This window comes from Mastigoproctus giganteus, chromosome 7 (genome assembly GCF_048544385.1).
Source record: "Mastigoproctus giganteus isolate SK-2022 chromosome 7, ASM4854438v1, whole genome shotgun sequence".
Lineage (NCBI taxonomy): Eukaryota > Metazoa > Arthropoda > Arachnida > Uropygi > Thelyphonidae > Mastigoproctus > Mastigoproctus giganteus.
Genome location: NC_143581.1, coordinates 187,814,774 through 187,827,450, shown reverse-complemented (window position 1 = coordinate 187,827,450; position 12,677 = coordinate 187,814,774). Strand labels below are relative to the sequence as shown.

Here is a 12,677-nt window from a genome sequence, read left to right as displayed (position 1 = left end):
TACCTTTCTGTTTTTGTTATTTTACACTATTTTTTGTATATTTCAGCTCAGAACCTGCTTAATAAATAACGATATATGGGTAAGTTAACCGAGTCGGAAAAATATTCATTTGATACTTGTATTACTGAATTATTAGTATTAATCGTGGAAAATAATGCAAGAAAGCAAGCTTATACAGCATCAGCAGCCAAAAAAAAAAAAAAAAGAAAATACATTAATACCGTTTCACCTACTAATCCCCTCCTATAGTTTTTCTAGTTCTTCCGTGAATTTATTAAAGCTATCCATTTCCACAATAACGGATGGAAGATTGTTCCAGCAGACAACCACCCGTTGGCTGAAGACAAACTTTCTCATATCTATTTCACAGCCAATCTTCCTCAATTTGATTTTTTGCGCATCGTGAGCATAGATTGAGCAAGAGGAAGAATCCCATCAGGCATTCAGTTTGCTCAAGCCATTCCAAAGACTAAAATACCTCAAGCAGATCACAACACAGGTGCTTAGTCTCCAGACAAAGCAATTCGCAGAACTGATGCATTTCTCAGCAATAACAGCTCTTTTGTCTCCACATCAATCTCACTGCTTTTCTCTGTACTCATACAAGCAACTGAACATCCTTCCTAATGTGAGAAGTCCAGATCTGTATACAGTAGTCAAGATGTGGCCTGACGATTGCTTTACACAATACAATACTCCTTATCCCTGCTAGAAAAATTCATCTATATCGTTAACAAAACCCCATGAGCTGTCCTGGCTGGTAGTCTGCACTGCTCAGTCAGCTTCATATCTGACCGAACAATTACCCTCCTTAACTTCTTTTCATTTTCTACCACACAGAATATAGTATTACAAAGTTCGTACGTTACCAACTGTGTGGTAATGTATCAACTGTGGGATTACTTCTACCCACTCGCAGTACCTTGCATTTGTGAATGCTAAACTTCAATTGCCATTTCCCAGCCCATCTGCCTAACTTTTGTAGATCTTGTTGCCGCAGCATGTTTTCATTACTGTCAAAAATCACCCTGCCAAACATGGTACCATCTGAAAACTTTATAATTATTACTGATATACATTCATCAATACAGAGAACAATGGGCGCTGAATCGAGCACTGTGGGACCCCTCTAATAATATAAGTCCAAAAAGAGTTCGTTGGGAACCACTCTCTGTCTTTTCCCACTCAATGATCTCTTTATCCGTAGCAGAAACTCGCCCTTAATGCCACACTGCTACAATTTGTACAACAGTCTTTTATGTGCAACAGTATCAAAGGCTTTCCTGAAATCCAAAATTTTTTTTTTACATCCAGTTATTTTGTTACTGCATCATAATATCGAATAAAATTGGTCAGGCAAAGGTCTCCCCTTAAGGAATCCATCCATGCTGTGATTGAAGTATAACTTCACTCCTGTCTAGATGATTCTGCATCATTTCTCTAATCAGTGACTCCATTTTTCCTAGAACAGATATTAAGGTAACAGGTCTGTAATTACCCATGTCACCGTTGGATCACCTTTGCGAATTACGAATGCATTTGCAGATCTCCAGTTAACAGAGACTTTCCCTGAATCCAAAGATGCTCTCATAATTATGGCTGAGGTTTTGCTTACTTCCCTGCTGCTTCCGTTAATTTAATTCAACAGTAAAATTCATCCCAGGTACCATTTATGTTAAATAATTCCTACCGAATTGAATTTAAAATTTGTTTGAGACCACTGTAGTCTCCTTTACGAGAGCAAAAACCCTTCTTATTAAGTAAATCCCGCATCAACCACTCTGATCATTCCTGATAATAAGTTCAAGATTATCATTCCCTCTTGTTGACTCTCGAACATGCTGCTGTAAAAACAATCATCCAATAAATCCACAAAATATTTGCTAGTCTCTGAGTGACCAACCCACAAATTCCCGTCAGTATCTGAAAGTAAAATATCCCTCACTATAAGACATTTTGATTTACTACTCCACTTTATTCCTCTGTATAGTTGTTTGTTGTTTTCATTACATTCATTAGGCCTATAACACACTCCAAATCCCGTTTTTGTTTTTCCAGTGCTTATGTCACACCAAACTGACTGAACATTGCACTGGCTTAGATTTTATGCTATTCTTAACTAACCGGATAACACCTCCCTCCTGTCCTATTTCTCCTTTCTGCTTTCTGCAAACATTTTATCCGCTGTATTCAAATTCTGCAACTCCTATATCTCAGCAACACCACATTTTGAATTCCTACATTGTCTGCATTTCGTGACTTGACCAGCACTACAAAGTCATCAAATATATGCTGCTAGCATTGGTGTGCATGCATACATTTAGGGAACAGAATCATGGGATATCTGCTTAGTAACGGGTAGGCCCACCATTCCCTGGATAAGGGCACTCACACGACGAGCCACTGAGTCCGCTAGTTCGTGAAAACTTCCTACAGGTATTTCCATCCACACTTGCTACACCGCTGTCCATAATTCTGTTGCATTCCTGGGTGGAGGATCCAGAGCTCGAACGGATCTTTCCACAGCACCCCAAAGATGCTCCACAAGGTTCATGTTCAGTGAACGGGGAGGACATTCCATGGTGGTAAAATCTGCGGAATGCTCTTCTAATCATGTTCTAATCAACACGGTTCTGTGGGAAAGCGTATTGTCCTGCTAGAAGAGTCCATTGCCCTGTGGGTATATGTTGGCCATGAAGGGATGCAGATGGTCGGCAAGGATGTACACGTAACCTGTACCGTTCAGAAATGCGTCTAAACGTAAAAGAGTTCCCAACGTGTGCCAGTTGAAAACATCCCAGACCATTACCGGCCGTCCACCTTCCTGACAGTTCGTTGTTGACTTGATGGGTGTATAGCTTCATGCGGTTTCCGCCAGATATGCACCATCCGGTCCGCTCGAAAAAACTGGAAAAGGGACTCATCGGAGCAGGAGACCCGTTTCCAATAATTCGAGATCCAGTGCCGGTGATCTTTCGCCCAGTTGAGGAGTAGAGTCCTGTGTTGGGGTGTTAGCAATGGGACTCTGTTGGCTCCCATGATCTATGGCGGCTAATGATCGCCTGATGGCTTTGGTGGAGACGTTTCTGGAACGTTCCTCGTTGAATTCGGCAGTGTTTGTGCCTTTGGCCACTGTCGCTCTCCAGTTGGCTGAAACGATGCGCGAAAGAAGTCGACGGCCACATTCATCCACCACCTTTATCCGCCCACAGCGCTCTCCACGATGAGATTTTATTGTGGAAACGGTGTATTCCCGATACACTCTTGATACTGTTGAACGGGAGTAGTGCAGTTTCTGTACCACCTCCGCGACAGAGTAACCAATGCGTCGGGCACCCACTATTATTCCTCTTTCAAAGTCAGTTAACTCACGATGTTTATCCATACTGACATCGAATAACCGTCTACGTGAATGCAATGATGCTGTGTATCTATATACCTGTCAAACGGTCGTCGCATTTTCCAGGAACTAGGTGTTCCATGGATTCTGCCCTTTCAGTGTACATGGACCTGTTCTTATACTTAATTACCCTAACACAAGACCAGGCCATGATATCTCTAATTCCTTGATTTCCCAGCTGCTACATAATCTTATAGAAGCAGTAGAAGAATAACTTTAACTTCTGCCTGTGACTATTGTTAATATATTATTCTGTGTATCCCCAAACTAGCAGTTTTCCGAACCACCTTACACCGATGAGCCAAAACTTTCTGACCACCTACGCATTATGATGTTGGTCCTCCACGTGCAGCCAAAACAGCTGGTACCCGGCGAAGCATGGACGCTACAAGATTTCTATATGTGCCTTGTGGTATTTCGTACCAACACGTAACCAGCAAGTCCTTTAACTCCTGTAAGGTCCGTGGTTGAGACGCCCCAGATCGGAGATGCTGTTCCAACACAAACCACAGATGCCCGATGGCATTGATGTCTGTGGAATTTGGAGGCCAGATCAATACCAGGAAGTCTTCCTCATGTTCTGCGAACCAGTCTCGAAAATTCCGGGCGGTGTGGCCTGGCGCATTATCCTGCTGAAAGACGGCACTGCCAGAGGAGAAGAGCGTTGCCATCAAAGGCTGTACCTGGTCAGCAATGATGTTTAAACTATTATATTTAGGCCACCGAATAATAATTAAATTCATCTGCCGTGCTATGTATTATGTCTGTTAATGACGTGTGTTCTATGGTCGATTTTTCTGTTTGCTGGACGAAAATCCCAAGTTTTTTGGGGAAAAACCTTGCCTGAGACCGACTAACTCAGCTGCGGAGTGAAAAAAAACCCATTAAAGTTCCTCAAGAAATCGACGGGATTCGAACCCGGGCCTTTTCAACACGGTGTGGGGAGGACGGTGACGAGACCAGCGTGCTACTCGCGCAGACCGCAATGATGTTTAGGTTTGTGGTAGACGTCAGAGAGAGCACATGGATGACTGGACCCAGGGTATTCCAGCAGAACATCGCCCAAAGCAATGTACGGCCACCACAGGCTTGTATTCGTCCCACGGTGCTTCCTGGCGCCATCACTTCCCTAGGTAAACGTCGCACACGTACCCGGGAAATAGGAAACGTGATTCATCGGACCAGACGACCTTCTTCCAATCACTCAAAGTCCAGTTTCGATGCTCGCGTGCCCATTTTAGGTGCTGTCGCCGGTGAACTGTGGTTAGCATGGCCACTCGGAGAGGCCTGCGGCTGCGCTGCCCCATTTTCAGTAGGGTTCGATGTACTGAGTGTTGTGACACATTACTCCCGTCACCAGCATTCCAATTACTGGCGAGTTGCGCCACAGTCGCCCTTCTGTTGCCACGTACTATCCGTAAGAGCCTTCGCTCACCTCGAGCATCGATGAGCCGTGGTCGTCCAACACTTCGCCGGCGGTTCGTGGGTTCCCCCTCCTCGGATCACGTTGGGTAAGTACTAACCACGGCTGACCATGAGCAACCCACCAGCCGTGTCGTTTCGGATATGCTCTGACCCAGTGGTCTCGCCATTACAATTTGGCCTTTGTCAAACTAGCTAAGTCCACTGCCTTTCCCATCTGAAGAACAAGAGTAACACTGATTAACGGAGCTCAGTGTCAGGTGTTTTTTATGTCCCGATCTGCTCTGTAGTTCACCTGCAGTCGCTTCGATTTGCATATCTACTCGTTGGTCATAATGTTTTGGCTCATCGGTGTATACTGCCTCGATAGCATGTGTTCTTTGCACTGTTTCTATTTAAATGAATAGCATACCTGTAGACGCAGTCTCTCCTATTAACAAGTACAGATCACGCTGAGAAAAATTCTACTCCAGGAGCCATGCGTAACGTCTCCTGGCCAAATTGATTGACAAGGCTCTCATCATGTCCTTCCTCCTATCTTGTCTGGAAATAATTGCAGACAATAATTGCATTGACCTGTATCGGTTAAATAAATCCTCAGATCTCCTACTGTTAATGTCATTAGTGCCAATTTGTAAAATGATACCACCTTTCGTGCCTTTAAAAGATGATATCAACTCTACAATGTCATCAACTTTATACCTCCTGTAGGACATACCCTGCTTCTATATACATATCAGTGGCTTTTATTGGTTGGAGGGAGCTCCTGGTGCAATTGGAATGTGGAATTACCAAAACTTTCAAATTGATTCGATTGTGCCATTATAAGAAATTCATCCATTTACAATCATTTTAAGGATAATACAATTCATCTTTCGAAAATTCCGATTAAATTTACTTTCGTACTGAAAAAAGATGTCTTCTAGGCTCATTGCTTTTTCATACATTTGGCCAGCTTTAAAAAATTGTGACAGTAACAATTTATTTATTCTTACATGAAACTTGATTTTGCTCTTGGTGTATACACATCAGCATCGGAAGCATTCTTTCGGACAGTATTTATTTCAATGGTATTGAACTCTCCGCATTTTTTAGGATTCCTTAAAAATTACAATCTTTGGCCCATTTGTTTCTTGTCTTATAGGAGCCTAATTTTCCCTTTTTTTTTGTTCTCCTTTTCCTAGTAGTTGGTCGCATCCCTACAGACCACTTGGTTGTAACTCTCATGATCCTCAAGGAGATCGGAAACTCTGTTGTTATAACCGTTTTTTTTTTCCAAAGTGAAGAAGATTGAAATACAGTTGGAATTATCCCTGCTTAGGATTTTTGCTCAAGGTGTGCAGCTGTAGTAAGATTGGCAGTTTCGTATTTAGGAGATTTATAGTTTGGAAGGATATTAATGAATAGCTTCTCTAGTGAAAGTAAATCTCATGGTATTTGTGAGGCGTTAGTTTTGATTCCAGGATGGATCTGAACCAGAAATTAAGGATATAAAAGTTCTTGGAAGAAGAAGACTGAAAGGAAATAATTCTTTGCATGGCGATGCATACTTGGATTTGAACCCAATTTCATGAGTGGAAGAATACGCTCAAGATAACATCTCCATTCTGGAAGAGGAAACTCATAAGGAATTCGGTCATACTTTGAGAGGACTGGCTTAAATGAGACTTGACTTATCAGGGTGTACCTGTAAGGATTTTGGGGGAAACTAAGGTAGCACATTATCACTTCCAGATTGACTACTGGAAACGATAATATGCTCTGTCTCTTTCATTTCTTCTATGGAACACCCCGAGCTGGATTATGCTGCTCGGACCTAGTTTCAAGTCTCTCTGAGACGTTCGCCCTTCCCCCGCCTCCATTTAAAATGCTCAGAATTCTTTTGAAGTAAAAGTCACCCTCTCGAGAAAAACAACGAACGTTTTAATTCGTCACACTGGATGGTTTTGACCTTGGAGTTTTAATGCTAGAGTAGTTTGACTTGTGTGAATACCAAAATCTAAATTTAAACGCGAACAGTGCCTTTTATTCTCAGAGCTCTGGGAATGAGGTTGGTTTAAATATATTATGATTTTTGTAAAAATAAACAAATAAATTTCTATAAATTAAAAAACAAACAAACATTTTGAAGACTACTTAGTCTCCTTTCTTGCGGAGGACTTAGTCTCTCGTGAGTCGAAATGTTGTGTCCGTTTGATAGCCGATATTTGTAGGCTCCATGAGTGAGGTATTGTGATTTATCATTACAGGTCACAGCTAAGAATTATTGCCTTTTTCCAATGGCTGCAGGTATTTAGAAATTCAAGTTTTCCTATAACGTACACTGAACGGTCGCTACTCCTCTACTCCTCAAAACAAAGTCTAGTCGTCGTGCTGTATGACGACTCGAAAGTATTGTTTAGGGAAGTTAGTTGGGTCGTGTACTTTGTATCACAGAAGAGACTGCCTAGGACTGCATAGCGGAAGATTTCTACGAAAACAGCTCGTTCCACCTCATTTCACATTTGGTTCAATTAAGCCGAGGCCTGAAGACTGAGTAAGACAATTAAGTATGGTGGCCCTCATGTCCAAGGCCAATTGCGGAATGATTTGTGTCTTCTTTTTTGGTGCTTTATGCTTCTTGTTACTAGCCACTGAAGACACGGATTAAAATGCCCCGTCTCAAAAATACTTCAAGTAGGCCATGGCATTCAGAAGTGAATTCCATAGACCTAGCGTGTGTCCCGAAATCATTCCTCATACCATCATTCTTCTAGTAACAGCCTACAATATGTACATTTGTATGATAGCTCCTTTGGTTTATGCTGTTTTTTTTTTCATATCTGGGTCCTGTTGTTAGCATTAAATAACTGGAACCGGGATTCGTTGGACCTGACGACACTTTACACGTTGGAAATGGCTGGAATCAGCCACTTTGCAGACAGTCATATTCTTGACACCAAATTACCCATCTTGCGTTTTCCGGACAAATAAAATTTGCAGACGCCTTTTTGTGGCTGGTCTGTTGGACTGAATGATTCCTGTAATTAAAACCAAGCATTTAAAAGCATCGGCCATATTAAAAAGCTATTTCTGGCCACAGAAATTAGACTGTTTTGACTAATGTTTACTTTTTTGGACCATTGTTTACGGTATCCTCAGTGTTGAGCGAACAGCCCAGCACAGAAGAGGTAGCAGAACCTGTGACATATTGCTCGATTCCCTCGCTGAACTACAAGTATCTGTTCACTTGCTTTATGTATCATGGTACAGACACGTGCTACAGTCTCTGGCTGAGTGGTCTCTTCTTAGGATGTTGATAGTTGTACCTAATAAACTGGTGACTCAGAGTGTGCAGTTATTGTAGTTGAGAGAACAATATGTGTTATATTCTAAAACAAATACATACTTCTGTAGTAAAATGTTCTAATATCGATATATAGTTTCTAATTTACATCTGCTTTTATTTTATATGAAGTCTACATGCAGCGGGGACCTAGAAAAGCAGATAAGGAAGTTTGTAGTAAGTATAACTTTAATTGGTTCTTTTAGTTTGTCTTTGCAATATAAGATATTCTGTGGGACAGATGAAAACAAAAACATCTGCACCCAGAGCAAGTTAACAGATATAAAAAATATTGAAATTTTGGCTATTTTTTATTTTGAATTCGGGCTTTATGGAAATAATGAATTCCACGCTCAATCCCTTTATTGAATAACTCATAGTCATTGCTTGAAGTCAAGTCATGTCACCTAGCGACCACCACCACTGCAAAATCTTAATTATCTTTGAGTGTAATGAAATCTTGCTGAAACCTTGGATTCAGACTGGCAAGACTCATACACTTCTCAGCAAATTTGCAAACGAGGAGATCCAAAAGTGACTAGTGGCATGCTGGCGGTGTTGTCAGTCCTTTTGGTTGAAGTCTTCGTATTGGAGATGTTAATGTAAATCAAAATACCATCGTTATCTTATATTTTGGTGTGATTTTTTTTTTATTCTTAGCGTTTTTTTTTTAAAACTCAGATCCCAATTGAAAATTAAATCCTTGGCTTTGTTAATTAACCTAAAATAAAATTGGAGGAAATCACCTCAGAGATGGAGTTAAACTTAAATCGATGTTCCTCGAAGAAGCGTTAAGGAAAAAACCTCTGCATAACACCTAAACAGAAATATGTTGCAAATAAATCAAAATTTAAACTGGTTACAGATAACTTAAGTTTTTTTTAATGTATAATATAATCATTATACATTTTAATCAGAATTTTAATGATTTTATTACTGTTTTAATCATTAAGAATTGGAATAATAGCTATATTACGTATAAATATTCAGATAAATGATTATCGATGGTAAGGAAAGAGTTCTTCAAGTTTTTCTTCAATTCATCCATAGTATTTTGGTTTTTTGCATTTCCCATGTTTGGCAAATCAGTAAGAGAGAATGCATATTTTAATTTATGGGTCCTGCTAAATATACTTTGTTACTGCTTAAAATTACTCGGACATTGCTGTTGTTGGGTTTTAGGAGCATCAGCGACTAAGGTCATATTGCTCTGTGTATAGTGTCTGTAAATTGGGTGTGTTCTGTGCTTGATTTTCTGTTTGCTAGACAAAAAACCGAATTTTCGGAAGAAAAACTATGCCACACTCGCCTGAGACCGACTAAATCGGCCACGTTGTGAAAAAGGCCCATAAAAATTCCTCCCGTCATCGACAATATCGAACTTGGGACTTTTCCATCCGCTGGGGGAGGACGGCTATCCTACCGACTGTGCTACTCACTAGGCGCCAATCTGACTTAGAGGATGAAGAATTTGGACATGGTGAGTACAAGGACATGGTTTAGACTGAAATAATTTTTCTTCTCTGCCACTACTCTCATTAGTTCATCTGATGAAACTAGGAGCAGGGTAGAAAAATGAATGGGATGATTACAAATTATTCATAATATGTGGATGCTTACAACAAGTATGCTAAGGCAGATTAAGAAGACTTTTGAATGAGAATGCTAAGAAAATTAGCAAGGAATTCTTTGCTGATGTTAGCATTAGAAGAAAAAAATAATTGAAGAAAACATTAATAGCATTGACCACTGGATATACGTGGCATAATTGTTCATGATGCTGTTAAGGCTGTTGAAAAACTCAATAAATATTTTGCATCTGCATTCACACATCGACAGATTTAGGAATGCTGATAACGAATCATACCTAAGTTTGACGAAGCTGTATGATTTTTTAATAATTGGAAAGAAAGCCGAAGAGAAATTATTGAAACTAAAATGATATACGGCACCTTGACTGACCGCATTCAGACCACTTATAATAAAAGAAGCAGGAAAAGATGTAAGCAAACGTTTTCCGATAATTAGGAGAGCATTAGCTGATTCAGGGTGGGTCCGTATACACTGCAGATATATAAATATATATTCTGTTGACAGAGTAGGATCAAAGAGAGAAGTAGGCCTGCAAGGTTGACTTCTGTTCCTTTTCAACATTATTCTGCATTGAAAAATAATTTAGACAGATACTTATACAGCAATCACAGCATGGATTTATTAAGGTGCAATGTTGTCTTACCAATCAGATTAGCTACTCTGAGGTAGTCAAAAAGTAACTCGATGCAAAAATTGTTTAATACTTAGATTCAGTACTTTTAGATACTGTTCGCCCGTAATGGCTGCTGTACAAAATGGATCAGTGTAGCATTAGGATCAAGTTCGTTGTGGGAAGGAAGACAATTCTATCAACTGCGCTACCCAAAAGGCTCATTAGGATCAAGTTACCGCATGTGCTACCCACAAGAGCACATTAGGGTCAATGTACTGCTTGGATAAAGGGACAGTTGAGTGACAGAAGGTAGTGTGTTTATAAATGGGCAATACTCTTCAAGGACTAACGTTAGAATGTTCTAACAATTCATCCGGGAGTCAATGGTATCTCGGTCATCAGGGTTCGAGGCTGGGTCCCCTCACTGTTTCCTATATTTATTAATGACATTGATGAAGGAGAATCATGTTTAATGTTAAATTTTGCTGATGATATTATTAGCAGGCTGGTAATGTTAATAATCAGTATACCTGTTCTAACACGATCTATATAAATAAAGCAGATGGGCTTAAAGGTTTAAATTGAGTTTAAGCTTTGATATATGAATTTGAGTAACAATAAACCAAAATAATATACCAATTTAGTGGTACCACATGCTCAGTTTGGATGAAAACGAAATAGGCCTGGGTGTAATTGTACAGTCGGACATGAAATTATTTATGCAGTGCAAGACAGTCTGCTGGGGAAGATCATGGGGATCGTATTATTAGTGATATAGAGAAATTCTCTCAGTAGGGATAAGGAGGAAATTTACTAGCTGCATAAGGCAATAATTAGGCCACATCTTAAGTACTGCTCACAAGTCTAGAAGCCTTGCTTTAGGATGGATATGCTAGAAAAGAGGCGAAAGATTAATCAGTGTCACAAAAGGGTGACACTGATGTTGTGGAAGTGGTAATTTGGATACATTTTAAAAGGGCTTACTATATAGATGGTGTGTTTTGTCTGATGCTTAAGAGTGCTTCCTTACGTAATTTTACCACTGCTAGGTTAAATTTCAGACCGTGATTTAAATGAAACTACCATCGCAATGAGCGAAACTACCTATAATCGCTCTCAGTCGAGGGTAGAATGGTTTTCACTCCCGGAAACTCAGGTTCCTTTTCCAGCAAACAGCAAATCAACCACAGAACATGCGTAATTTACAGATATATTATATATCGCGCAATATGGCCATGGCCTAAATTGCTGATGCGCTGAATCCTATAACAACCAAAAACATCCAGCTGACCAATTTCGTTGCATAATCTATGACGTCATGTGCTGCGGTGTTCGGTATCATTAACTGTTGGACTGGCGAGAAAAAAAAGGATAATTCTGTACAAACTGCTTGCTTATTTCAGCAGACCTTACAAAGTTTTTATCTTATAACAATTTCTCTAGAAATACGGGAAAATGTAAAATAATATCTTTGAGCGATCCTAATAATCAGGTATATAATTGTTGTTACATCATAAATACGGTCAAGTGGGCAGCATAGTGGTTATAATCACCGTCCTCTCTGTACCATGTGGAAAAGGCTAGTGTTCTAATGACGCGATGAACTTTAACGGCTTTTTTCGTTCCATGACTGAATTAGTCGGGTTCATGCTAGAACAGTGTTTCTCAACCATTGTTTTTTAATTATCGCCCTCTAAAGGGCTTTTTTAGACAATTTTTTCCTAATCGCCCCCCATGAAATTTTAAACAAGAAAATACTTTATAGTTTCTCTTTTTTATTCAATGGTATATCTGAGCCTGATGCTTCTTAGCTAAAAGTTCAATGTTCTGTATGATATTAGTAAGTTTAATTCTAATGTCTCCTCTTGAACGTGTGTCAATTCTGTTCCTTTCCATTGTTAATATTTTATTTACTGAACTAAAATCACTTTCAACCATATAAGATGTTGGAAAACAAAGAAGTACTTTGGCCATTTCAGACCACATTGTTGGATAAAGAAGTTTAGTTGTGTTTGATCTCCACAACTCCGCTATTCCACCTTCTTCGAATTTATGATTGCATTCTTCATTACATTTTAATTCAATGAGTTCTTCGTGAATGAAACCGACTAACTCAGCCAGATTGTGAAAAATACCCATGCAAATTCCTTCCGTCATCGATGGATTCGAACTCAGGTCTTTTCCTCCCGGTGTGGGAAGGACGGCGATCCTACCAACTATGTTATCCACGAAGGTACTGCATTTTTGTATTAGGGTGACATTAGGACATTTCTAGTACATTGAAAGGACAGATTTCATGGACACCTGGTTCCTGCGCAACGCAA

The 12,677-nt window shown here is 39.9% G+C and overlaps 1 protein-coding gene across 2 annotated transcripts in view; it reads left to right on the top strand.

Annotated features, from left to right (window-relative positions):
• Positions 1 to 12,677, top strand: part of LOC150083459 (uncharacterized) — a 30,026-nt gene that overhangs the window by 15,233 nt on the left and 2,116 nt on the right. The window contains exons 4-5 of one of the 2 annotated variants that reach the window (XM_090377302.1): positions 47 to 79; positions 8,280 to 8,324. In XM_090377302.1, coding sequence (XP_090233428.1) covers positions 47 to 79; positions 8,280 to 8,324 — 78 coding nt within the window. The remainder of the gene's footprint in view (positions 1 to 46; positions 80 to 8,279; positions 8,325 to 12,677) is intronic. The other variant, XM_090377303.1, reaches the window with a different exon arrangement.